The 27,594-nt window shown below is 39.3% G+C and overlaps 1 protein-coding gene across 8 annotated transcripts in view; it reads right to left on the bottom strand.

Moving 5' to 3' along the window:
- Positions 1–5,689: 5,689 nt before the first annotated feature.
- LOC104602181 (putative serine/threonine-protein kinase PBL26) overlaps positions 5,690–27,594 on the bottom strand; it is a 53,189-nt gene continuing 31,284 nt past the window's right edge. For 4 of the 8 annotated variants that reach the window (XM_010265779.2, XM_010265780.2, XM_010265781.3 and 1 more), the window contains exon 5: positions 18,907–19,540. In XM_010265779.2, coding sequence (XP_010264081.1) covers positions 19,202–19,540 — 339 coding nt within the window. In that variant the 3' untranslated portion in view covers positions 18,907–19,201. Of the gene's footprint in view, positions 5,999–8,306; positions 8,444–18,906; positions 19,541–20,551; positions 20,625–27,594 lie in introns of those variants that run through there. The other 4 variants (XR_016083910.1, XR_016083911.1, XM_088900701.1 and 1 more) reach the window with 4 other exon arrangements.

Genomic DNA, 27,594 nt, shown 5'->3' with positions numbered 1-27,594 from the left:
ACATGTTTCTTATATTTGAACAATTAACATTTCCACCGACACCAACACTTTAAACCTTGTTTCTAATATAGCATATAACATGCCTGATATGGATCAAATTCGAATAAAATAAAACATTTTTGGCCTGATTAGATCTAGACCCATGTCATGTTAAATAGTGATTTAAACAGAGGCGCACCTAGGTGCATAGGCAAGGCACATTTTAGGGTATGCGCCTATACCTCACCTAGGTCCCAAATGGAGTATTTCCAAAAGGTATGTGCTTGGTGTGCTTAGGCATCCACCTGGTGTGCCTTGCACTTCAGCCTAGGTGTGTACCTTTTGAAAATTTGTGCATTTTTTTTTCTTTTTTTCTTTTATGTTTAGCATTCTCTTCACTCACTCACCAAAGCTCCAAAAACCCGATATTTATTAATGTTGTCCATTCATTCATCCTAATAAAAGATATTTCGAAAGACACTTTAAGTTATAAAACTTTCTTTTTATAAGGATTAAGAATTTAAGACTCTAATATGGACTTGTTTGCATTTGCCTCGTGGGGCTCGATATAAAAGCAGCTTGTAGAATCAAGAATGCATGATGTTTAACAGTTTACATGCTTGAATATGTTTTATATGTTATGCTTGATTTTATTTTTAAATTTTCATTTTAAATATTTTTACATGTTATGTTTATTTATTTTAATTTGAGATAATGGGTTTTTCCAAAGCATTTATTTTAAAATTTAAGTTTATATTTTTAATTAATAATATGTTTAATATTTTAACAATTTATATTTTTTTGAATTTTTTGGCATTTTTAAAAATTTTGGCAATTTTTAAATTTTTTTAGAAGTTTTTTTTTCTGCATTTTGTTGTGTTGCTTCAAAAAGGTATATGCCTCACCATGGGCCTTGTGCCTTGCACTTTGGGCACAAAATAGCCCTTGCGCTTTTTTTGCACCTATCGCTTTTAAAACATTAGGGTTAAGACAAGATCCAACTCTACATGTAAATTCCCCAATCTAGGTGGACATGGAGATACACCTAACAATGTTGTCTTACAGTTCATTATTATAATTAAATGAAGACTTAATGATAATTTCATAGTCTGATAGTATTACTATTTTAATAAGTTTTGCTTATGAAGCTACGTCCAAGGCACCAATCAAGGCCCTAATCTAAACATCATTACTTTCACATGCTCAACATGTATTTCGTTCTACATTTATGTGACTGTTGTTGGGGTGTTTGAAGACGAAGGCTCATCTTGCAATACCTATAGAAGGATCATGTAAACCAGCAAATATAAATCAAAACATGACCCAGCTAAATATGCAAAAGGTTCAAATGTGCAGGCTGATTTGAAATGTGCTTGTATGTCTACACCAGGGAGACAGGTTGCAGCTTTTGAATAACATTTGAAGGTGATGGTTGGATACCCTCATATTTTCTTATTTCTTGCCTCCCAAATTAGGTATAGAAGTATAGAGAACCTGCCAAACAGCCCGTTTATTTCTATTTTGTTGATTGATAGTTTTAGGTGATTGAGCCAGTCCTGCATTGTTTGATGTATAGGGGCTTGGGCTGCAACATCTCAGGGTTAAGGCCTATTTGGGCCTCACACCAAGCTACCCTAGCAAATGGGCACTTAAAAAATAAATGAAAGAAAGTCCCTTACTTCTACTCACACAGGCAACAATATTGATCCTGTAATGTCAGCCATCTATCCACCTCATAAAGCCTTCCATATTGGATTTGGAAATCTGTAAGGTATCTTGAGCTTCCAAAAATGGTTCCAATTGAAATGTAGTTGAGATGAAGATGGGAAGAAGTTAAGAAATGTTCCGTAGGCTGACCTTATTGTGTATAGCCCTGTGCTGTTGCATTTCCACAACTTATCTGAATTCAATTCAGATGATGCTTGAAAATACTGGTGCAAACAACTTAGATTCCATGACCTGGTAGGGTGAAGTAGATCTTGAAGCTGTTGGGTAGAGGAAGTTTTAATTGATGGGATCCAAGGGTCATGAAAGACATGGATATAAGTACCATCCTTAACCAACAATAAAAGAGTAGGCTTGTTCACTTGAGAGAGTAGTTTAGAGCTCCATGCATTGATTCTAGTAGTTCCTTTTGTGAGCATATTTTTGATCTTCACACTCACTTTAGAACCAAGATACTTTGTGCCCTCTAAAGGCTTTTTGTAAAACTTGTGAGAGGTACATTTCTATTATACATGATACTTGATTCCCAATAGCTTTATTTTTGGCCTAAATGGATTGAAATCTTTCTAAAATTTGACAAGAGCTACTACCTGATTGATGTTAAAACTAGGTTAAGTACGGACAGGGCCATTTTAGATTTCTGAATTCCAGCCCAACCTGACAAGCCCATTTCAGATTTCGATAGTCAAATACCTATTAGTCACACCGGTGTTCAACTAACAATTTCTAATGCTTCAGTTAGGGCTGGCTTCAATGTATTAGGGAAAACCCTAGTGTGGAGTTTAAAAATGAAAATACTTGAAGCGCAACTCAAAGTTACAGGAGAGGGAGAGCAGGAGAGTGAGCGAGAGAGAGAGAGGGAGGGAGGGAGGGAAGAGTGAATGAGAGAGAGAAGAAATTTTTGGAACAAAGTTGTAGGAAGAGATTTAAGAGTGGAAGAGACAACGAAAGAGGAGAGGAAAGAGGAGAGAGAGGGAAAGATCAATGGACCCTTCTTTTCTTAAGCAGGATCATTTCAGTCCTTGCATGTCAAGGGCAATTTCTAAATCAAAACAGATTTTTCGAAATTAAAAGAGAAATAAGGAAGAATTTGATGTGGAATCCACGTTGTATTGCCATCTCATAGGCATATTAATAATGCTCTGTTGGCATAGGAATCTGTCTTAAGTTTTCAAAAATTGTATTTGCATGTCTTTCTGGAATCTGCATCGCCTAGATTGGAATTCAGAAATCTGAAATGGGCTTGTTCGTATTTTTCCCTTAAAACCATGTAAAACAATATGCAGTGATTGGCAAATAGAAGATGAGTTATAGGTGTACCTTGCCAACATAACTTAACACCTTCAATTTGATTTCATTAACTGCTTGTTGTAGAAGCTGATTAAGAACTTCCATTCATGTGATAAACAAATATGGAGATATATTTTTTTTATATCTTTTTAAGGGCTACACAACAGGGGGTAGCCCATCACCCAATCCATAAGCCTCCCAACCCAGGTGCAGGTGGGGTTTGATCCCAAGTCTCCACTACAAGCGGAAGGAGACCTTACCAACCAGTTGGTTGGCACCTTGCAACAAATATGGAGATATTGGGTCTCTTCGCCAAAGACCCCTTTACAAATGGTTCTCTCCCTTAATTTAATTGAAAATGTAGGAGTCGAAATATACTAATAAATCATTTGACACCATTTGCTAGGGAATTTCATCCTCTGAAGGACATCTTTGAGAAAATTCCAGCCCATTCTATCAAAGGCTTTGGACATGTCCAACTTAAGAGATATCCAACCCTTTTCTTTTTCTTGAGTTCTCATCAAGTGAAAGATTTCTTTCACTAACAGAACATTGTCTATAATTTGTATGTTCTTTAGGAATCTAGATTGAAAAGGGGAGATGAGCTCTTGAAGAAGCAAAACCATCCACATGGAAATGATTTTGTAAGCTACATTACAATAACTGATTGGTTTGTAGCTGGATGGATCTACTAGAGATTGATTTTTGGGATGAATGCAATGTTGGTACTGTTCATCTCTCTTGGCAAATGTTCAGAGTTAAGAAAATGGAGCACCATATTGAAGATATCATAACCAATCAAATGCCAAGAATGCTGATAAAAGAAAGCTGAATAGCTTTTGGACCTGGTTCTTTGTGTGGAAGCATCTTTTGTTCTATTGTATCGCTTGAGTGACTTTATAAAAGGTGGGGGGTAGAAGCAAATTATCACTTTGTGCATATGATATCTGAGGGACATTGGGGGAGTAAAGCATAGATGGATCAAAAGTTTCAGCTACACCCCCTATATGATGAAAGCACTTTGTGTTCTTGTCACCTTCTTGCAGCCATAGCTCACGAGACTTTAATATCCGTAGTTGCTCTTCCTTCAACAACCAGTAACAATACTACTGTTATAGAGATTTTATTTGATCTTCAACTACAAAAGAAGAAAACTATATTTGTGGTGATGAAATCTGATTTGATAGCCTGTTAAGATGATCCTGCATGTTACCAAATTCTGTTTATTCCAAAAAATCAAGGATCTGTTGTAAGCTTTGAGCTTTGAGGGAACTTGAAATGCTGAAGTTTCATGGATCAACTCACCCTAGTTGGTTGCTATTATTTCTTGGTATTTCAGGTGATCTGTCCAAAATTGGAGAAAGTGAAATTCAGATTTGCAGTGGACTGATGAAACGGTGGTGTCCAATTTGATTGGATCATGATCAAAGTAATTAGAGAGTCAGAAAAATTTGAATGAAACTTTGGGTTGCTACTTGGTAAAATCTTTCTAAAACTTTTGAAATTCCTTGTTGCCCATTATCCCAAGTAAGGGGAGAACACAAATAAATCTGTAAGCTGATGAGATTGTAATAAAGTTCCTCATGGATTTGGACATCTTCGGATTGCTATTTCTATAATTCTTTTGGTCTTGCCACAAGTAAATGCCATACATGTTGCTGAGAACTCAAGGAAGAGAACTCCTGTCCTGTGAGTCTAACAGATATCTCCATATTTCTTTTCTACGATGTCTTTGAGGATGACCATAGAAAAGGAGTAACTGGCAAGGACAGTTTGGAGGGGAATTTTCAATCTGAAGATGGATTATGTTAGGATTGGTTGGATGTCATTGGGACTGGGCTTGGTTGACGTGGTTCTCAAGTCTAACAATGGACTGGTGTGGGATGAATGCAAGGGCCATTTGGTCCGTTTTGGCAATCTTTCCATGACCTTAAGGAGTTAGTTCAACCCTTGTGCAATACTAGTTTCTGCAATTCCATAGGGAATGACTTCCTTCTCCAAAACACTCCCCCTGAGAAGAACCCCCCGAGAAAAAAGGTGCGTACTCAAAAAAGGTGACATCCATGGTAACATACCGACTCCCGGAGACTGGATCATTATAACAATACCCCTTCTGATTTCCTGCATACCCAAGACACTTATTTGCCTTAGGATCTAGCTTTGAGCGGTGATGACCAAGAACATGGACAAAAGCATACACATCCAAACACCCTTAGAGGAACATGGAATGTCTCCCCCTTAGGAAAAAGAAGGCTGAATGGAGTGCTATATCCAAGAACACGAGAAGGCACCCGATTAATCAAGAATATTGCTGTAAGAATTGCATCACCCCAAAAATGACCTGGAACTGTAGAGTTCAACATCATGCTTCTTGCTACTTCCACAATATGTTTGTTCATCCTTTCTGCTACACCATTCTGTTGTGGAGTGTATGTACAACTGCTTTGATGGATAACTCCATGCTCCAATAGGTATAATGACAGTTTTTTCAAAGTATTATTTAGCATTGTCTAATCTAAACACTTTCACTTGTACCCCAAACTGTGTCAGCACCATCTAATGGAATTGTTGAACCAAAGGCGGTACCTCATCATGGGATCTCATCAAATATCTGAGAATAATCATCCACAAACAAAAGAAAATACCGATATCCACCCATAGAGGAAACATGGTATGGCCCCCACAAATCAATATGAACAATATCAAAAACAAAAGAGCATCTCTTATTACTTGCTTTAAAGGAATGTCTACAATGATTTCCAAGTTGACAACCCTCACACTCCAAATTGGATAAACTGACAGATTCAAACAAATTGGGAAATAAAAAACGCAAAGAAGCAAAAGACAAATGTCCTAATCGATTATGCCAAAGCATAATCTGACCCATTGACTCTAACTCAATACTCCTGCTAGCATGATGACTTTAATGATTGGGAAGTGCATCAAGAAAATAGATTCCATTCACCTCAAGACCACTCCCAATCGTCCTCTCTGATTCTAGATCCTGCAACACACAATAACCAAGGGAAAAAATCACAGAACAATTCAAATTCTTTGTCAAGTTACTAATAGATAAAAGGTTAGTGCTCAATCTAGGAACATGAAAGATAGAAGGTAGGGTAATGGTATCAGTTATCCTGACAGATCATTTCCCAGCAATGAGAACATGTGATCCATCAGTTGTGGAAACTCTACCTCTACCAGAGCATAGGTGGTAGAATGACTACCTCCTGATCCACCTGCACCTTGCTGCCCACCTGGTAATGAGTTGGAACTAGTTGTATCCTTCTGATTCAGGAACTGCCCATATCTCTCCAATTCGGCATCATTGCAACTGCTGTAACAGATTCTAGATAGGTTGTAGTAGGTGGCCCTAATAAATCACCAATCACTGCCATATTCACATTTCCCTTCTTATTTTTGAGCCGGCTCAGTACAAGGTGTGGGTAAAGCTTCCAGCAGGTATCTCTGTTATGTTTGGGTTTCTTATAGTAGTCACAGATCATATCCCTTTTGTCCTCCTTCCTCGGTTCATTTCCACCCTTGTCCCCACTCGGCTTAGGCTTCATTGTGCTAATCTCAAGGCCTAGGTTCCTCAACATCACATTCCTCCTACTCTCCTCTCTAGACACAAAGGCATATGCCTAAGAGAGAGTTACATTGTCTCAAGAAAGAATATGTTGTCATGCAATATTATACTCAAGGTTAAGTCTAGCTAAAAACTCAAAAACCCTATTCTTTTCTACCAATTTCTAATAAGTTGCTACATCTTTGCTACTTTCGCAAACCATAGTCTCCAAATGATCTATCTCCTGCCATAAGGTTTTGAGGGTTGAAAAATAAATAGCAACAAACTTATCTCCTTGCCCAGTAGCAATCACCTGGTTTCTCAACCAATAGGCTCTAGCAACATTCTCATTCTATGAATACGTTTCTGCTACTCCATCCTAAATCTCCTTAGCTATGTTAGCCCATAAAAAGTTCTTACTTGTATGGGGCAACATGGAATTACACAACCAAGTCATCACCATGTAATTCTCCTATACCCATTGGGAATGGTTAGTTTCAAGTTTCTTTTCCTCACCGGTGACATACCCCAATTTTCCACGAGCACCAATGGCCATCTTTGCAGGTTGTGACCATTCTAAGTAGTTTGTACCATCCAACTTGACTACAGTGATAGTTCTGGCCCCGAAGAGGTCTCCAACACCTCCTTCCCAGGATCTCATTTCTCCTACAAATTTGTTTTCAACTCCACAGCCCTCCATAACTCCCAAAATAGATTAGGAAATCTATTTGAGATGAAAAAAAAATAGGTATTTATCTCCTTTAGAAACCTCAAACACCCTCCTGAAACCCTAGAAGCCCCTCCCTCCAAAGATTCATTTTTCCGTGAGAGCGGGAGAAGATAGAGAAGGGGTTGTCGCCATAGTTTTCAAGGCGCCAAGGCGAGGCTAGGCGACTAGGGGGCGCCTTGTCGCCTAGTCGCTAGGCGATGGATTTTTTATGTTAAAAACATAGATCCTAGGGTAGTTCCCTAGGTACCATAACCATATTTCTTTAATAATTATTCATAATTTTCATAAAAAAAGTATGGATTTCATATTAAAGTATAGAAAATCAACATACTCATGAGAAGAAAAGGAAGAAGGAAAATAAAATTCAAAAAATAAAGGGCTGAACCCATATTTTTGTTATGGGAAAAGAAAATAAAAAGTATTGGTAGTAGTAGTAGTAGAAGAAGAATATATGGAAGAGGAAAATGTGCTGATTAGATAAAATTTTAAGTTCTTCCTTACTTATTAGTTCAGGTTTTTAAGTGTTTGAGGGTTCAATATAGCATTTAGCAATGTTTGTGTTGATTAAACCCTAATAAATAAGAAAATAATAAAAGGAAATTAATATATAAACACACAAAATGATTATTTTAGTTTAATAATGTCTATTTTATAATTATAATCTCAAAGGAGAATGAACAAAAAAGTATTTTAAAGTAGGGAGTAGAAAACTGCTTGGCAATTAGGCGAGGCGAGCCTCAAAGGGCGCCTTGTCACCTAGGCACCCGCCTAGGCATTGCCTTAACAACTATGGTTGTCGCTCCCTCCAGAGACCTCCAAAAAGGCTGGGACTTGAACCACCCCCTTTAGAAAACCTCAAGGAACCCTAGAAAAGTAGAGCGCCACTTCCTAGGTCAAAATTGAATAGTCTTACTAAAACAAGACTCTCCTCCTTTCTCCAGTTCTTCTTGATTTTGGTGTAAAACCCTAAACCAGCTACAAGGGATTGCAAAAAAATCCAAAACCTGGGATTACCTTAAGTCTTCAATCAGCCCTTTACCTTATCATGTAGTCGGCTGATCTAGGGTTGCATGATGAAGCAGCTCAAGAAATCTTTAAACTTGCTTTGATACCAAGTAGAAAAGTTTGGACAACCCGTTTTGATATAAAAACTGTAAAAGAAAGAAAAGAAAGAGAATAAAAGGTTTCAGTCGAGAGAGAAGAGAGATAGATGAGAATGGGAGAAGCTCATAATTAGGTCTGGCCACCCCTTTCATTAGATTATATACTCATAAAGTCATAAATAAAAGAGAGTACAAAGACAAGTATGGCCTTAGTAAGTGTAGAAAAAACTAATGTGGACCCCACATTACTGTGTTTGTATGACAGCAATAAGTTATGATTAGGATTAGGATTAGTCTTTTAGTAGGATTAGTCTTTTAATTATGTTTATCTTATCTTATCTTATCTTGCCATGTAAGCAAATAAGTCCTTTTACAATTAGAACACTATGTATATAAGTTTAACGAGTGGGGCAGCTATTTCAATAACAACCCACTCTCTCTTTCTCAGAAATCTCTCTCGTGTTCTCTCTCCTTCCCTCTTCTCTTTCTTTTTCTTCTTCTCTTTTAGTTTCTGTTCAAAACCTAAGACCAGTTGCAATCTTGTACGACTACTTGGTATCAAAGCACTCGATCTAGGTTTTCTCATATGGAATTAGTCAGCCGACCACATGAGAATTATTTAGGGCTGAAAGTTTAGAATTTTTTTTTCATTCGGCTGATTCTTGGAGATTGCAAGAAGACTTCAACAACTGTCCAAGGATTGGAGAGTGCTCCTTGTAATCATGAAGAATCAGAGAAGAATTAAGTGATCAAGGTTAGGTCTTTGATCAAGATTAGAGGTGCCGATCAGATTTTCTTTGTTCTTTGATCAAGATTGAAGTTTTCAAAGAGGGTTTTCTCAAAATCAGTTCGTTTTCAAAAGTTTCTGGGATTGATCAGAATCAAGATCAGTTTTTTGAGCAAAACTGAAGTTGGCGATCAGAATTTCAAGAAAACTTTTGAATCAAGATCAGATTTTTCAGAAATTTCTGGGCAAGGTTTTTTTCTTTCTTGAGATTGGCAGCAAGGATAGCTTAATCTGAGAGGTACAGCTATAAATTTTTTTTTTTCTGATTTAGGGTTTAAGAAGAAAACCCTGAAATCCAGGACTGTTACTGTGTCCGGATAGGAGATTAGACTTGTTTTTTTTATGAGAGTAATATCAGATTTCTGTTCTTTATTCTCTGTTTAGAAGTTCTGTTCTCTGTTCTTTCAAAAACCAGTACTGCTGAATCTGATTTCTGTTCCTAGGCCAACTGTTATTAGATTCAGTAGGCTGACTAATACAGTGATACAGAGAATTGAAAAGTGTCTTTTTTTTTTTGTTGATCAATAACACTTTCATTAACTCATCAAAAGAAGATTTACAATAGGAAGACAAACATGCTTATCTTCCAAGAGCAACAAAGAACCTCAAGAAAAGAAAAAAAAGAAAGAAAACACACTATAGTTACAGCTTAGCCCAAAAAAGTGAATCCCTTTCTACCCCTTGTTTAGCTAAACCATCAGTTAGGAAATTAGCCGATCTTTTAACCCAAAGTATCTTAACTTCCATCTACCGCACCAGCCATTTGAATTTCCTCCTCTCATTATTGTACTTCCATAAGCCATTGTGATATTTAATCAGCCACCCTATCACCACCTCTGAATCCCCTTCAATTAAGAGTTTCCTGATGTTCAACTCCTTAGATTTCTGTACTCCTTCCATAACTGCAAAGATCTCAGCTCTAAGGGAGTCACCCACTCCAATTGGGCCTGAGAACATAGCAGAAATGACCCCATTTTCATCCCTAAAAATACCCCCAATCCCCGATTGTCCCGGATTTCCCCTGCTACACCCATCAAAGTTTAGTTTCACGAATCCACTAGGTGGAGGGGTCCAAGTCACACTCATTACTGACTTAGTCTGTGTGCAATTTGCAATTTCACCCCACTTCCTCAACATGTCATCCACAGTGTAATCTGTGAAAAGCTCCAAAGATTTCAGCCACTGTACCACCCTAATATGAATGATAGCCCTCAGATCTACTGCTCCTCTCTGAGCTTTTGAGAATATCCTGGAGTTTCTTTCTTCCCAAAGTGTCCAACATACTGCAGCCCTTAGTCCTCTCCACATTGTCCTTCCCTTTTTTATCCGCCACCTGAAAAGAGAAGGGGAAAAAAGGCCTTGCAAGTCTGATGGGGTATTCCAACTACATCCAAATAGGGACAAAGCCCATTCCCAAATTGACCTCACAAAATGGCAAGACACCAGTAGGTGAAAACCAGTCTCCCCATCCGCTTTACAAAGAACACACCACTGAGGTGACAAACAAGTATTGGGTCTCTTCTTTTGGAGTAGATCACCAGTGTTGTTTCTTTCCAGATAAGCTTCCCAACAAAAACTACCTAGGAGGTATTGCTTTGCACCAAACCTCATCAACAGGAAAAGGAGGGAAGGTAGGATTGGTGGACCGACTTAAGACTTTGAAGAAAGAAGCACAAGAAAAAATGTCGTTCGGAGAAGGTGTCCAAATTCTAGAATCCTCCCTAGTGGGGTCTAAGACAACGTTATCAAGAATTGCAATAAGGCTCAAAATAATGTCAAAGTCTGAGTCCCTCAAATCCCTTCTTAGACCCAAGTTCCACCCAATCCCAGAAGTGGAAGAGGACGGGGTGGTAAAAGACGAGATTGGCTCATTTTTCAGATCAGAAAGAGCAAACAAAGAAGGAAACCGATCCTTTAGATGGGCACTCCCCACCCAGGTTTGTTCCAAAAATTTTATGAAGTTACTGGAATTCAAATCATACCTGATATTAGGGGAGAAAACTGGTAACAGGTCATGATTGGCTTTCCAAGGAGAATTGCTTGTGGTCCTAGCTCTGATTCCAGCGTCCCATCCATTATGCTCCAGCCCATGAATATTTGCCACTATTCTAGCCCATAGCTTCTCCTTCTCCAAGGGGAATCTCCACAACCACTTTCCCAACAGTCATATTCCTTCTCCTAATATTCCCAAGCCCCAAACCACCACATGTCTTACTCCTACAAACTATCTCCCAGCTAATTCTATGATCCCTCTTTTCCTCTCCCGATTCCCATAGGAAATCTCTCATTAACTTCTCCGATCTATTAGCAACATTCACTGGGATTTTAAACACCGACAGGAAAAAGATAGGTAAATTAGCAAGCGTGGCCTTAATAAGAGTAATTCTCCCACCAAGAGAGAGGTAGTTCTTTTTCCAAGACACCAATCTTTTTTCAAACCTTTCCACCACCAGGTTCCAAAAGCTCTCTCTCATAGGATTATCACCTAAAGGCAACACTAAGTAGTTCAAAGGCCACCCTGAGACTTCACACCCCAGCACTTCAGCACTCTCCCTAATCTCTCCCTCCTCCAAATTCACCCCCACAACACAGCTTTTCCCAAAGTTACCTTCAAGTTGGATATTTGCTCAAACAGTTGTATCACCGACTTCAAATTCCTGATAAAGCTCACATTACCGCCTTCACAAAACAAAATCGTGTCATCAGCAAACTGCAAGTGAGTAAGGGGGGTTTCCACCCTCCCAACTCTCCAGCCTCTAATAAGCCCCCTAGAATCTGCTCTTATACCCCTACTGGCTGGAAAGAAATCTACCACTGTCCCATTAACTAGCACTGAGTAATGACAATTCCGGACACAACCCATAATCCACTTACACCACCTATCCCTGAACCCAAATTTAGTCAAAACTTTCCTCAAAAATTCCCAGTCCACCAAGTCATAAGCCTTTTCCAAGTCCAGCTTACAGACCACTCCCTTCTTCTTATCCCTCTTAAAGTTCTCCACACTCTCATTAGCAATTAAAATTTGATCAGTAATTTGTCTTCCATTCACAAAAGCTCCTTGGTAGTGTGCAATGATATCTGACAAAACATTCTTCAGCCTCAAAGACAACACTTTTGCAATTATCTTATACAAGCTATTAACCAAGCTAATTGGCCTAAAATCCTTCGGGTGAGAAGCATCTTTCTTTTTTGGAATTAAGGCTATAAATGTAGAATTCACACCCGGATTGACAACTCCTCTCCTGAAAAACTCCTCAAACACCCGCAAAAGATCATCTTTCAAAATATCCCAACAGTCCTGATAAAAAGCCATTGTGAACCCATCCAGCCCTGGGGCTTTTGTTCTATCCATAGAGAATACAGCCTCCTTGATCTCTTCTAAACTAAAGCTTCTCTCCAACCTTCTCCTATTCTCCACCCCTACATTTGGCCAATATCCTTCTACCCACACCCTTCTACACACAGGCCTTCTTAGAATAGATTTGAAGTGCTCCACACAAGCCCCAACAATCTCCTCTTGATGTACTAGCTCAACTCCATCTACTACCAGTTTGGAGATCAGGTTCTTCCTTTTCCTGCCATCTGCTAGAGAGTGGAAAAACCTAATGTTTCTGCCCCCCTCTTGCACCCATTTACACCGAGATTTTTGCCTCTATCTAACTTCCTCCTTGTGCAGGCAGTCCTCTAACTGTCTTCTTAAATCTCTCCTGAGCTCATTGTCTTCCTCTCCAAATTCTCCCATTTCTTCTTTAGAGTCAAGGCTTTCAATCTTATCCAACAGATCTCCCTTTCCTTTTTCTATCCTCCCAAACTCCATCAGATTCCACTCCTTGATTTTTGCTTTCAAAAATTGAAGTTTCTTATGGAATTTCATCCCCTCCCATTCCACCAATGGGTTACACTCATACCACCACTCCCTCACTTTGTTAGTAAACCCTGGGTGGAGTAACCACATATTTTCAAATCTAAATGGGGTAGGACCTCCATGCCTTTTTTCTTCCTTACATAACACTATGGGCCAATGATCGGAGATCACCCTCGAAAGAGCTCTAGAAGCCAAGGATCCCCAATGAAAGAGAACAAGAATCTATCCAGTTTAGAGCAAATGGGTCTAGATTGGAGATTTGACCAAGTAAATGTCTTATGGGCTAGGGGGATCTCTTTAAGCTCAAAGTCATCCACAAAGCTGTTAAACTTCCTCATGCTTTTTGTCACCCTCTGGTTAACCTTATTGGATTCCTCCGAGAATCTAATCACATTGAAGTCCCCACCCATGCACCAGGACCCATCCCACAACCCTCTAACATCCGCCAATTCCTCCCACAATTCCTCTCTTTTTGTAGTCATTCGGTCCGTAAACATTTGTGAGAACCCACGTAAAATCACCCTCATGTTGCTTAAACTTCACGGATACCGAGTACTTCCCGATCAACTCCTCCAGGCCTTCAACCACATCCCTCTTCCACATTGTTACAATCCCCCCGGATGCACCCCAAGAGGGGGCAGCCACCCAACTAATCCCCCTGCCTTTCCAAACACTCCGTGCCCAATTGTTATTAAATTCCATTCTCTTAGACTCTTGCAACAGCACAATGTCTGGGTCAAACCGTTTTATTACCTCTTTTATTGTTGCTCTCTTCCTTGCACTCCCAATTCCCCTCACATTCCAACTAAAAATCTTCATTCCACCTCTTATTTTAATCCCTTGCCACCTTCCACTACTTTCCCCCTTCCCTCCTATCTCCTTTTACCCCGAGAATCTTGTCTCCTACATCTCTCTTCAATCTCTCTACTTCACCCAATCTTCTCTTCTTTGTTCTGATCTCCTTCTTCCTCTTCTGTAATCTTTCTTTCAACACATTCAAATCTTCCAACCTACAGCTCAACTTCTCTACAAATTCTGCTAACAAGTTTTCTCTCACCGAGTCCTCCGCCCCTACCCTTCCTACAGAAACCCCTCCAACTCTGTCCATCTGCCCGTTCTTCCTCTCCCCTGGTCCCACCTCTGTTCTTTCCTCTCCATCCAACCTCCCTCTCCTATTACCTCCCTCCTTCCCTATTCCTTTCCTTCCATCTCTACCCTCAATCCTTTCCCTCCTCTCCACTAACCCCTCCCCTCTTCCTTCCTCCAAATCAACTTTCCTTCCACTTCCTTAAACACTTTTTCAATGATTTCCCACACTTTTTCACTCCTATAACTTCCTTCCCTCACCTTCCCACTTTCCTTCATCCCCCTCTCCCCCCTCCTCGGAGAGCCCGCCTTTTAGCACGACTGCATAATCATGGGCTACAGGACATTGAAAAGTGTCTTTTAATTACTACTTGGTATTTGAATTCTGCTTCTAGACCTACTGCTATTAGTTTCAGACCCAGTAGGCCTATTGTTACATTAATTAGAAGGTTTTTTTGATTAACCCCTAACCAAGAATGGAATTTAAGAGCCAAGGGGAGGATGTTTTTGGGACTGGTTGGTAACATGACTGAGAACACTTTCCAGATTACAACTGTTAAGTTTGATGGATCAGACTACTTAGAATGGGTCCAATTAGCCATGATGGCCATTGGGGGTAAAGGAAAACTGAACTATTTGTTGGGGGATATGAAGGAACCAACTAAGGAGAATCCCACTTATGCTAAGTGGATTCAGGAGAATTATTTGGTGATGACATGGCTGTGCAACTCATCATTCCAAATTTGATCCTAAGACCTCAAAATGTATTTTCTTTGGTTATGCACAAACTCAAAAGAGATATTGTTGTTATGAGCCCACTTCTTGGAAGAGATTTGTCTCAATGGATGTCATTTTCTTTGAGGATGTACCCTATTATCCAAGGGTTTCTCCTCAAGGGGAGAGTAGTGAGGTCGGGATTAACTCATCAAAAGGTCATTTACCTATCCCATTAAGTGAAGAGGAGTGTAGTGGGGAGGGTGGTCAAAGGTGCAGAGATGTGAGAGTTTATCATAGACGGTGGAGGCAGGTTGATTTTGGTCACCAATAGTCCAGGTCAGTCCAATTCCTTCTATAGATCCAGATCCAGGTACCACAGTCTCTTCACCAGATACTACAAATGAGAGACCTCCCACCATGAAACCTTCACCTTCATTGAATGACCTTGACCTTCCCATAGTAGTTCGTAAAGGCAAACACCATTGCACCACATCCACAACTCACTGCATTTCCCAATTCTTATCCTATGATCATTTGTCTCCCTCCTACAAGTCTTTTCTTGCATCCATTGATGATATTCCCATTCCCAGATCAGTACAGGAGGCCTTGTTAGTTCCTGAGTGGAAAGGTGCAATAAAAGAAGAAATGGATGCCCTCATCAAAAACGATACGTGGGAGATAGTTGATCATCCTAAAGGAAAGAAACCGATTGGATGTAGATGGGTGTTCATTGTGAAACATAATGCTGATGGTTCCGTTGACAGGTATAAGGCTCAATTAGTTGCAAAGGGATTTACTCAGACAAATGGTATTGACTATTTAGAAACTTTTGCATCAGTAGCAAAGATAACCACTATCAGAGTCCTATTATTTCTTGCAGCCAATTATTCTTGACTGTTGTATCCAATGGATGTTAAAAATGCCTTCTTCAATGAAGACTTATAGGAAGAAGTTTACATACAGTTGCCCCCTGGATGTTTTGATATAGAAAAAGGAAAGAAGGTTTGTCGGTTGAACAAAGCCTTGTATGGAGTAAAACAGTCCCCCAGAGCTTGGTTTGATAGATTCAGACAAGCTCTTGAAAGGTTTGGATATGTACAGGCCCAGTCAGACCACACCTTGTTTATTAAGAGAGTGGATTCTTCCTTAACCTTGCTTGTTGTATATGTGGACGACATTGTAGTAACAAGAAGTGATATTAGTGAGATTGAGTCCCTTAAGCAACTCCTTTATCAAGAGTTTGGAGTAAAAGATCTAGGAGAACTACGATACTTCTTGGGCATTGAAGTAGCTAGGTCCAAGCATGGGATTTTTGTTTCTCAAAGAAAGTACGTTCTTGACCTGTTAAAAGAAACAGGAAAGTTAGGTGTTAAGCTTGCTGACACACCTATTGAACAGAAATACAAGATCAGTACAGAGGGTGGAGAGCCTCTTGAAGATAAAGCTACGTTCCAACGATTAGTTGGAAAACTTCTCTATCTTTGTTTCACACGACCCGACATCAGTTATGCAGTCATTGTAGTTAGTCAGTATATGCACTCTCCTAGAACTACTCACCTCCTTGCAGTTGAGAGGATATTAGCATATTTGAAAGAATGCTCGGCTAAGCATGGACTAATGATTACAGCTTTAGGAATTGAAGAAAACAAGAACAAAATAAGCAAGAAGGTTTCTGTAAATGCACCTACTGACAATGGGCATTGCAAAAGCAGGAACCTAGATGATGAAATTGAAGAAAAATGATGGCTTAAATGCCTAAATGCAAGGACTATGCCTAGAACTTCCAACAAGTGCAAAACAGAATTCTAAAAGGGAAATAAGACAACTAGAAGAAGAGAACAATGCAAAACACTATGAATGGATCTAATGGTAAATGAATTTCCTAAGGCATAAAGAAGATGATAAATTTTATGCAAAAAGGTGCAGGAAAATCTAGAGAAAAAGAGTGATATGAAGACTATCAACAACCTAAGAGAAGGATAGCTATTCTAGATGCAATTCAAAAATCTACAAGATTACTGTAATGCAAACACCTTAAATGCAGATATATGCACGACCTAAATGAGTGGATGACTGTCCAACTAAACTTAACTTTTACCTAATATGAGATGTTATAAAAGCCCTAAATCGTGACATAAATGCTAAAAGCAAATGCAAGTGGAAACTATTCAATGCAAATAAGAATTTAGTTTCCAAGAGGATGGAGAAGAAATAAGAGAACTAATTACATGAAGCTAGAATCTAACCTAGTTATGATGCACGCAAAATAGAACATATAATGAAAAAAAAATGATTCCCTAGGCTAATGGATGACCTAAAATTGATGTGAAATTGATCTAGGAAACTAGGATGAAAATCAAGAAAATAGAAAGGAAAGAAACTAAACACTATGAAGAACAAGAAAAACTAAGAACGCAAACAGTGAAATATGTGAATAGGATAAGAACTTGGCTACTCCCAAGGAATGTGCTAACTACCTACACAACTAATGGTGTCGTTCCACCACAAATTAGCTCAAAAGAACATGGGGTTGAAGGCTTACCTGTTAAAGAATGTGGTAACCCGATACTCAACTTGCAAGAGCTCCTTGGTGTTCTTTCAGCTTGCTAGGATTTGCTAGCAATTCTCTCCTTTAAAGAAGCCTTGCATACGAGTTTGTTATGTTCTCAAGCTTATAGGTCACTCACAATTCCTTAGCCAAATGTCCCCCACTCGTTGGAAGAGGAGGCATTTATAGAAAACGGGCAAAATCTTAGTAGGAGATTAGGATTAACGCATTCAACAATGACCAAACAAAGAAAAAAACGATCAGAGAGCAACCTGCTCTGATAATATGCTAGTTCCAATTGAGAAAGTGAGAAAACAAGAGAGAAAATCAATGGTGGGGTGTGTTCAGTGAGTCACACACTCAAACAGAAGGAATACATATTAATGTGTGAATGGACAATTCTGTCCTTACATGAATAAGTAAAATACAACAGTGTACAAGAGTATACAAGAATTATGATACAAAAGAAAGATAATACAATGTTATACTATTAACCCCCATTTTCTCTACAACTACTGCTTGTCAATATTAATAAACATGTGATATCCAAACTCATCTTCTGTTCTTTCCAACATCTGAGCAGCCACTTGTCGCTTTATCTCAAAGAACTTAAATGTAAAAAATCATTTATGTTCTTCAATTCTTTACTAATTTTTACTTGTACCAAGGCATCCCTTTCTCCACCTGTCAAAAGGGAAAAAATAGACAAGAAAAAGGCAAAACAAAGAAAACAGGATGTGGTTTCTATCCTTGGATTTATATGCAACTTGACCACGAGTGGCTAGGAGTTGGTGGTTCAACTTTTCATCTTATTACTAGCCTATTAGAAAATTTTTCAATCTTAACTATTCAAGGCCTGAATCTGCATTCGATGTAATCAAGTTTAATAGTATTAAATTATCAGCCTATTTGAAGGATCTAGAGCAATCATAAATGTTTTACAAACATGTACAAGTAACACATTCTCGTTGGACTTACCTGATCTATTTCTCAAAAAGCCATCATCCATGCTTATGCTTTTGCATGATGACTGTCATCATACAAGCAACTCCAATACCTGTATTGGATCTAAAATTCTCTGTTTAAAGCTAATATATAGCAAGTACTTGACTGATCTAGCACAAAGGTAGTGAAGTAAGCTATGCTCACCAAATTGCTTAAGTACCTTAAATTGATGTTCACCAAGAATTCTTGGAGTATATATTTTTTATCTTTAAGAGTATTTATCTCCAGATATTCAGTTCTAAGTCATGCCATTATGAGAATAGAATTATAGTTTACTTTATGGGATGTTTGTGAAATCAACTGTTTTTCTTATCTTTAAAGACCACCACATATATGTAACTGGTTGTCAGTAAGCTTACATATATCAGCAATTTATCATATCAAAACCTTTTCATACTCTGTTTAAGTACCAATTTCAGTAACTTTCTGCTAATGCATGTCATTAGATACATCACAACATGTATCTTGGGACCATGGACATTTGGTTAGTATACAAAAAGTAAGCCATTTTGAATCATTCGCTATAAAAGAAGGATAGACAACCACCCTGCAACTTTAAACAAACAGGAAATAGTCTCAGAAACTAACCTCATTCAAAATCAAGCTTCCCTCATATATAGTGTAATCCTCAGTTAAATGTGATGCCACTGTGGCCATCTTATCATTCTTACTGTGGAACAGATATATATGATATCCATAGGCCACAAGACTTTTGGCTCAGTAAAAGCTAACTTAGATATACTTGATCACAGAGCAGAGCAGAGAGGCTAGAATGAAGAACTTACACCCTAAGATCTATTGTTGTTTTGCCCTTGAACCCCATTCAATGGCTTCTGCTACAGCTCTTTTGCGTGCTTCTGCACTGTCTATATCTAGATCCTTACTTGAATTTTTCTCCTGAGAAGCTAGATGCTGAACAGGAAGGTGTGAAGAAATCTCCTGATCAGGATCCTCTGATAGGCAACTAAGAGCGGAGACAACATCACCAATCGAAGGACGGGCAGTTGCTTCCTCTTGAAGGCACATCGCAGCAACTGCAACCGCTTGATTCAAACCTTTAACAGGGAAGTTCCCTTGAAGAAGTGGATCAGCCAGCTCTGTAGACCTACTTGGGACATTGAGAAAAGGTTGTGCCTGTTTAACAAAACAAGAACGTCCATTTGAACAATCAAGCATGAATAGAGAAACAGCCAAAAGAAAAAAGGAGATATAAATTCATTAAAAATAACATAGTAGTAAACACTCTAAGTTAGGCTTTGTTGGGGTATGGCTTGAAAAGCACACCAAGCAAAAAAGAGAGAAATATAAAGTAACCTTTTTAGAGTGTGGTGATCTTTTTTAGGAAGCAACTCTTTTTGGGTAGTCCTTTTGTCTTTTTCTTTGGTCTCCAATGTGAGTACATGTGTTGGTGTGGATAGAGCACTTTGTGTGAAAAACAGAGTGTGAGAGGGAGACAGATGTGTGTGTGTGAGACTTTTGGAGAGACCATTCTTGGGGTTCTCTTTGTGAGAGGTTTTTAGCCCATGGGTTCTCATTTTAGATAACTGTTTCTGGAAACTTTATCAAGGGTTTGCTTAAGGTTAAAAGAGTGTTTCTTTTGCGAAGAAGGTTGTCTTTTAGCTTTCTGGTTTGTATTATTGCTGTAATATCGCTTGGTTTTAGTAGATTGAATTTGTTTCACCTTCGCCCATGGATGTAGACAGTTTGCCAAACCACATAAATCTTGAGTGTTTTTTTTTTTTTTGATAAATCACATAAATATTGTGTTCTTGCATTTACTTCTTTATTTTCTCTCTGTGGTGCTATCATTTCTTAGATTTATTCTTGTTGTTGGAATAGAGGTATTTCATATGAAAATAGGGTATTCAGAACTAACATAATAGAGTATTTAACAGCTGTTGGATACTCCATATTATTCCATAACAAAGTACTATGTGGTTGGGATTTCAGTGACATTCAAAGTTTCAAACACGCATTTTTTTAGTAATAAAATATTTTTTATTAAAAAATAAGAAAGATTCAAGCGACCAAAGGTCACTGAAATAAGAAAAGTGAAACCCCCTCCAACCAACCTCCTGAAACACAAAAGAAAAAATACAACTTGGCCCAAATACATAAAGACCCCCAACAAACCACCAATCTTACCAAACTCAAACTCCAACCAGCGCCCAACCAAACTCAAGCAGGCAGTACCAAACATTGTAAAAGAAGCGCCAACCTGATCAAAGAAGAGACTTTTTTTTATAAGTAAAGAGTCATATTCCATTAATTCAAAGATCGGTTACATGAGAATCCCCTTAGAGAGGTGTGAGGTGCTGCCTCTCCATACAGAAAACACAGAAAACATAAAAACTACATAAAAAAAAAGCATGGCTGTTACAAAAGACACAAATTACAGTTGCACCCAGAACAATGTTTCCCTGTTTGTCCCTTGTTTTGCCAAGACATCAGCAAAAGCATTAGCTGATCTCCCAACCCACTGTACTGTTACAGACATATTCCTTGTCAGCCATTTGAATTTCTTTATCTCATTCGTATAGTCCCACGTGATATTCTCCGGATTATTTAACCAGTTCACCACTGTCTTAGAGTCCCCTTCAACCAGAAGCTGCTCCACACCCATTTCTTTTGCAAGAATTATTCCTTGTATTGCAGCTAACAGCTCTGCCCTAATAGAGTTACCAACACCTAAAGGGCCAGAGTATAATAAGACAGCCTCTCCAGTCTCATTCCTCAGTACACCTCCCAAACCAAAGGGACCCAGGTTGCCCTGGCTACTTCCATCAAAATTCAGCTTCAAAAGACCATGAGGAGGGGGGGGGGACTCAGCTTGTCATTACCTTTATCTTTGAGGAGGAACAACTTGCTACTGATAACCAATCCCTCCAACAGTCAATAAAGGAGAAATGATCAAACAAATCCAGAGTCTTTAACCAATGTATTGCCCTATACAAAATGCAGTCCTTCAAGGCATGACTGCTTCTCCCCTTTTCCTGGAAGATCCTAGCATTCTTCAGTTTACAAACCTTTCCTTGAATCTCCTTCCCATACACCCCTGGAGGTAAAGACATATAGACCTCTTCATGTAGGTCCCCGTTCAAGAAAGCATTCTTTACATCAAATTGATGAAAAGGCCAATCAAAAGCTATAAAGAGAGCAAAACTCGAACTGTAAGTCATCTTGGCTACTGGGGCAAAAGTTTCCAAGTAGTCAATACCATACATCTGAGTATACCCTTTAGCAACCAAACGGGCCTTATATCACTCAACAGTACCATCAGAATGATACTTAATAGTCAACACCCACTTACAGCCAACTAGTTCCTTTCCCTCAGGCAAATCCACAATTTCCTAGGTATTGTTCTTATGCAAAGCATCTAGTTTAGTCATCATAGCATTCCTCCATTCTGGTTTGGACAAGGCTTCTGGGACAGATCTAGGAGTCACATGTGTGGAAATAGAGGCAAGGAAGGAATAGTAGGAAGTGGAAAGAAGGTTGTAGGACAGGTGTTTGAAAATGCAATGAGTTGTACATTTCCGTTTGCCTTTGCGAAGGGCAATAGGGAGATCAAGGTCAGGGAAGGTATTTGAAGTGGTAGAAGAGGGCTGACCTGTTACCTCAGTAGTGATGGGAGGAGCAAGAGGCACATCTGAAGGCGTGGAAACAACTTGCATGTCTCTGAGTCTTTGTCTCTAGTACCACCTTTGGATAATAGGATGGGAAGGAAATGTGGGAGGAGGAGCAGGAGGAGGGGGAGCGGGAACATGAGAAGAAGAGTCAATAGAGGACTCGATTGGAGGAGATTCCATAGAAGATCCAATGGGACTTGGAAGAAAACACAGATGGTGACAATGCAAACAACTCCTCTAAATGCTCCCCCTCAGGAGAAGTACCAAAGAAAGGAACAGACTCTGCAAATGTGACATCTCTGGAAACAAAGCGAGTGCCACGAACCGGATCAAAATAACAGTATCCCTTCTGTATGGAGGCATATCCCAAAAAGACACACTTGTGTGCTTTAGGCTCAAACTTATGTCTTTGATGATTGTGAACATGAACATAGCAAGTGCACCCAAACACTCTGACAGGAAGAGAGAAGAGATCCTCATTTGGCAAAAGCAAGCTAAAGGGAGTTTTAAACCCCAGAACCCGGGAAGGCATTCGGTTTATCAAGTATGTAGCTGTAAGGACAGCATCCCCCCAAAACTTACAGGAACTTGGGAAGCAAAAAGGAGGCTCCTTGCAACCTCAACCACATGTTTGTTCTTCCTTTCTGCCACTCCATTTTGTTGAGTGTAGGAACAGGAACTCTGATGAATAACTCCAAAGGTATCAAAGTAGGAGGAAAGACTCTTCTCAAAATATTCCTTTACATTAATAGATCGGAATATTTGGATCCGAGTGTTATACTGGGTAAGTATAAGTTCATGAAATTTTTGTACAATATTTGGTACTTCATCCCGGAATTTCATGAGGTAAATCCAGGTGTAATGGGAGAAATCATCAATGAAAAGAATGAAATATTTGTAACCCCCCATAACAGGTAAATGATATGGCCCCCACACATCAGAGTGCACAATATGGAAAGGAGAAACAAATCTTTTATTACTCATTGAAAAAGATTGTCTACAATGTTTTGCAAGTTCACATGACTCATAATGAAGACTCGATAGGGATATTCCCTTAAACATTTCTGAAAACAAATGACTCAAAGCAGAAAAAGACAAATGACCAAATCTGAAATGACATATCATGACTCTATCAACTGACTCTGATAAAACAGACTCCAAAGCTATTGCACTAGGTAATCCAGAACTTTGATCAGAGACATCCAGCAAGTATATCCCATTCGCCTCATGGCCACTCCCAATCGTTCACCGAGACTTCAGGTCCTGAAAAACACAATAAGTAGGAAAGAAGGTTATGTTGCAGTTCATTGATTTTGTCAAACTGCTAATAGATAAAAGGTTAGTGTTGAGTTTGGGAACATGAAGGACAGAGGATAATACAAGTGAGTCAGAGGCTCTAACATCCCCCTTGCCAGAGATGGAAGCAAGAGACCCATCGGCAAGAGAAATCTTCTCTCTACCCGAGAGGAGCTGGTATGAACAAAAAAGGTTGGGTAAGCTAGTCATAATAGTCTGATGCACCAAAATCTATAACCCAAGGAATTATACGATTACCTGAGGTTGTAGCATGATTTGCAGAAGCACGAATACCTAAATGGGCAAAGGCGGATATAAAGGGGGTGCCTGAGGAGGAAGACTAACCATAGCAAATTTTTCTTCACTTTCAGATACTGTAGCAACATTTGCATTCTTGCGCTTTGTAGACTACCACCCTTCTTAAAATTGTTGTTGTTCCGAAACCTTTCTAGAAGAAGATCTGGATGAAGTTTCCGACAAGAATCCTTTGTATGTTTCGGCTTCTTGCAATATTCACATATCACTTCCTTTGTTTCAATTACCCCCTTTGGTTTTAATCCAGCATGTGCAAAATGCTTTGGGGGAGGTGGGGTCTATAATTGTACCTGCCTCCTGCTCTCTTCACTGCTCACCATAGAGTATGCCTGAGCAAGTGACACTTCATCCTTGGCCAGAATATTTTGCCTTGTAATATCAAATTCAGGATTGAGTCCTGTAAGGAATTCAAACACTCTATTTCTTTCCACAAATTTTCTGAAAATTTCTGCATCTTTGGTGTTTTCCCATACAAATGCTTCCATAACATCTATCTCCAGTCATAGTGATTTCAACATCGAATAGTAAACAGCCACACTTTTCTCCCATATTTTAAATTTTTCACATCATTCTTCAGTTTGTAGGCCCTTGCAACATTTAATTTCTGAGAGTATGTTTCTGTAACACTATCCCAAATCTCTTTGGCTTAAGTCATCCACAGATAGTGTTGACTTATGTGGGGCTGCATAGAATTTACCAACCACCCAATAACTGTGTAGTATCCTGCATCCATTTCTCATATGTAGGATCAGTCTCTTCTGGCATCACCTTACTACCCGTGAGAAACCCTAGTTTACCTCTACTACAAACCTGGATCTTAATGGATTGTGCCCAAGCAAGGTAATTTGTTCCATCAAGTTTAATTGTAGTCACTACTGTCAAAATGGAATCTATGAGACCAACCCCCGACACCGGGATCTACTTCATCTCACTTCCAGATTGCTCCATCGATCAAACGAAATCAAAAAACAATGTTTTCAACCTTTATAAACCTAACTAAGGTCAGTCAAACAATCAAAAGTCCCAAAACTAGGGTTTCACCGTACCTAGCCTCCGGGGAGAAAGAGAGAAGAGGTAGTTGCTCAAACCAGAGCAATCCAAACCACTTCCATTTGCAGCCGCCCACTTTTGGAGATAAAAAGGAACCCTCCAAGCCTTGAGTGCTACACCCAAACAGCCTCTTCAACCCATAACTGGAAACTCTCTAGTCGGCTAGGGTTTTGGGAAAATAATCTGCAATTCCACTTTCTTGGCAATCTTCGGCCAGCTTCTGACTCTCCAAACCCTCTACCAACTAGGCAAACAAGATCTCTGATTGATCATCAATTTATCTCTCCATACACCTTTCAATTAGAAAAAAGTGTATGGGAAAAAAGGGAAAAGCGAAGGAGGACCTGCTCTGATACCAAGATGTGATTCAAACCAATAAAATTAGCAGAAATATTTAGATTAGAGTAGAAAGAAGGAACGAAGAAGAGGAAGACAGCAAGAAGAAGAAGGAAAAATGGAGAAGGAGAAGGAGAAAGAAAGGAGGAGTTCGATAATCTCCTTTTTCCCCTACTCTAATCTTTTTATTAAACTTACTTAAGTTACATAATTTACAAGGAGGCCCTTAAGTAGGCGACCACATCAGCAATACACCTAAAAAACAAAACAGAAGCTAAAGGCCCATAAAGAAAGAAGGCCCAATAAGAAAACATAACAAGAAGGATCTAATAAGAATGACACTAAAGGACTAGGGCCCATTCGGCCCAGTCTCTCTACACTCATTAATTCTCTGATTCTCTCAAGCTCCAACACTACATTCTTCTTGAAAAACTAATCTCAAGCTAGAGCTCAAAGAGAGGTAATTGGTAAGTTTGACTTCACCTGAACATCCAACAATTGATTATTGAAGGAGACTCACGGCTGGTGTTAAATTGGTTAAGGAAGGGTAATGGTTTTTGGATCTATGCTAATGAGAGAAGAAAAGTTAAGTGGCTGCTGAGGGGAGTGGAAATCCAGGTTCACTTTTGATAAATAAGAAGGATAAATTTCATTAATAAAAACTAATGCAATTACAAGCTTCCCGTGGAGAGGCACGAATTGCGTCCTCTCCTAACAGTAGGAAGAAAGACAAAAGATAGAAAACATATTCAGTCTACAATTGAGCCCAATACAAACTTTCCCTATTTACCGCTTGCTTTGCAAGACCATCAGCCATAGAGTTTGCTGATCTCCCCACCCATTGCATTCTCACTGTCAAGCTTCTTGTTAGGCAGTTGAATTTTTTAATTTCATTCTTAAAACACCACACTATAGATTCCAGATTTTGTAGCCAGCCCACTACCACCTTGGAGTCCCATTCTATTATCAACTGTTCCACACCTATCTGCATTGCTACTGTACTCCCTGGATAGCGGCAGCAAGTTCCGCCTCAGTAGAGTTTCCAACTCCTATGGGTCCTGAGAAAATAAGAACCACATTCCCACTCTCATTCCTCAGTACCCATCCCACCCCTGATGGACCTGGATTACCAAGACTACTTCCGTCGAAATTCAGCTTCAAGTCAGGAGGGGTTCCCAAGCCATACTCACTTTAGTCTTTATTGATGAACAATTAGCCACAAGATCACCCTATTTAGAATGCAATCCTTCATCTCTTTTGGGCTTCTCTCCTCTTGGAAAATTCTGGTCCTTTCTTCCCACACGGACCAGATCAGCGCTGCTCTTGCACACCTCCACATAATTCTTCCTCTTCTATGATGCCAAGGGAAGAAAGCAGGATAAAAAATCAAACTTGCACCTGCTGGCCTACCCAACCTACACCCAAACAATGAGAAGAGTCACTCCCATAACTCTGCAATAAATGAATTGTTAGCGTAGGGGTATTTCTGTCTTTATACATATATTAAGGTTGCTGATCTGTAATATTATGTTAGAACCAGTGCTCCTTACTTAAATAAGGGCACATATGTCTTTTCCATTATTTTAATAATAAAAGCACATGTCTGGCCGAATGGGAGTTAGGTTTTTTGACTTCTAGTTCGAACCAGACTTTCTCCTTTTCTCTCTCTCTCTTTCTTCCACCTTTCTACATGACTGATCTCAGACAAATAGAGGGCTGAAATCTAGGGTATCAGAGCAGGTTGAATCTGCCTAGATTTCTGTTCTCTGTGCACCCAATCTAGGGTTTCTCTTGTTTTTCCTGCATTCAACTGGAGATAAGGGAAAGGGCTGAAAAGAAGTGATCGCCCTCTCCCCTTGGAGGTTTCTATGCCTCCAGTCGTGTCTTGTGTGGTCGGTTGCTGTGGTTTCTAAGTCCTCCCCTAATCAATGTAGGGCTGATTCGTGTAGTGCAGTGGGTGTCTTGTGTGGACTGATTTTCTTCTCGTGTGGTTGTTCCTTTAGTGATAAGGTAAGAGATTTCTATGCATGATTTCTGTTGTGGATCAACTAGGAAGTATGTTTCAGATCATATGCTGGGGTTTCAGACAGTAGCGTGCTAGGGTTTATGCTGTTTTTTGTGTATTTCGAAGGAAGAGTTGTGATCATATAGTGGTGAGATTTCAGGTAGCTGTAGGAGTAGGGTTTGTGGTTTAAAGAGTACAATTTTCAGCAACAAGTGCTGAAATCAGTGTGACGAGTGTGATCTAGTCGTGTACAGTGTGCAGAATTCAGTGATAATAGAATTCAGCAAGTGTGCAGAATCAGTGATAATAGAATGGGAGATAACAGTGATTGTAAACCTAATGTGATGGTGCCTACAGACTACCTGAATGTTCAGATGACCTCCATTAAACTAAATGGAGAGAATTATGTGGCTTGGGCTAAATCTATCGAAGTCTTTCTGAAGGCAAAGAAGAAGGTAAAACACATAAGAGAGGAGAAACCCTCCACTGAATCTCACGAGTATGAAGACTAGGAGCAAGAGGATGCTTAGATCATCACATGGTTATGGAATAGTATG

This window comes from Nelumbo nucifera, chromosome 3 (genome assembly GCF_055504915.1).
Source record: "Nelumbo nucifera cultivar China Antique chromosome 3, China Antique-T2T, whole genome shotgun sequence".
Taxonomy (NCBI): Eukaryota; Viridiplantae; Streptophyta; class Magnoliopsida; order Proteales; family Nelumbonaceae; genus Nelumbo; species Nelumbo nucifera.
Note: the sequence above shows the minus strand (reverse complement) of the source record. Positions and strands in the feature narration are given on the sequence as shown.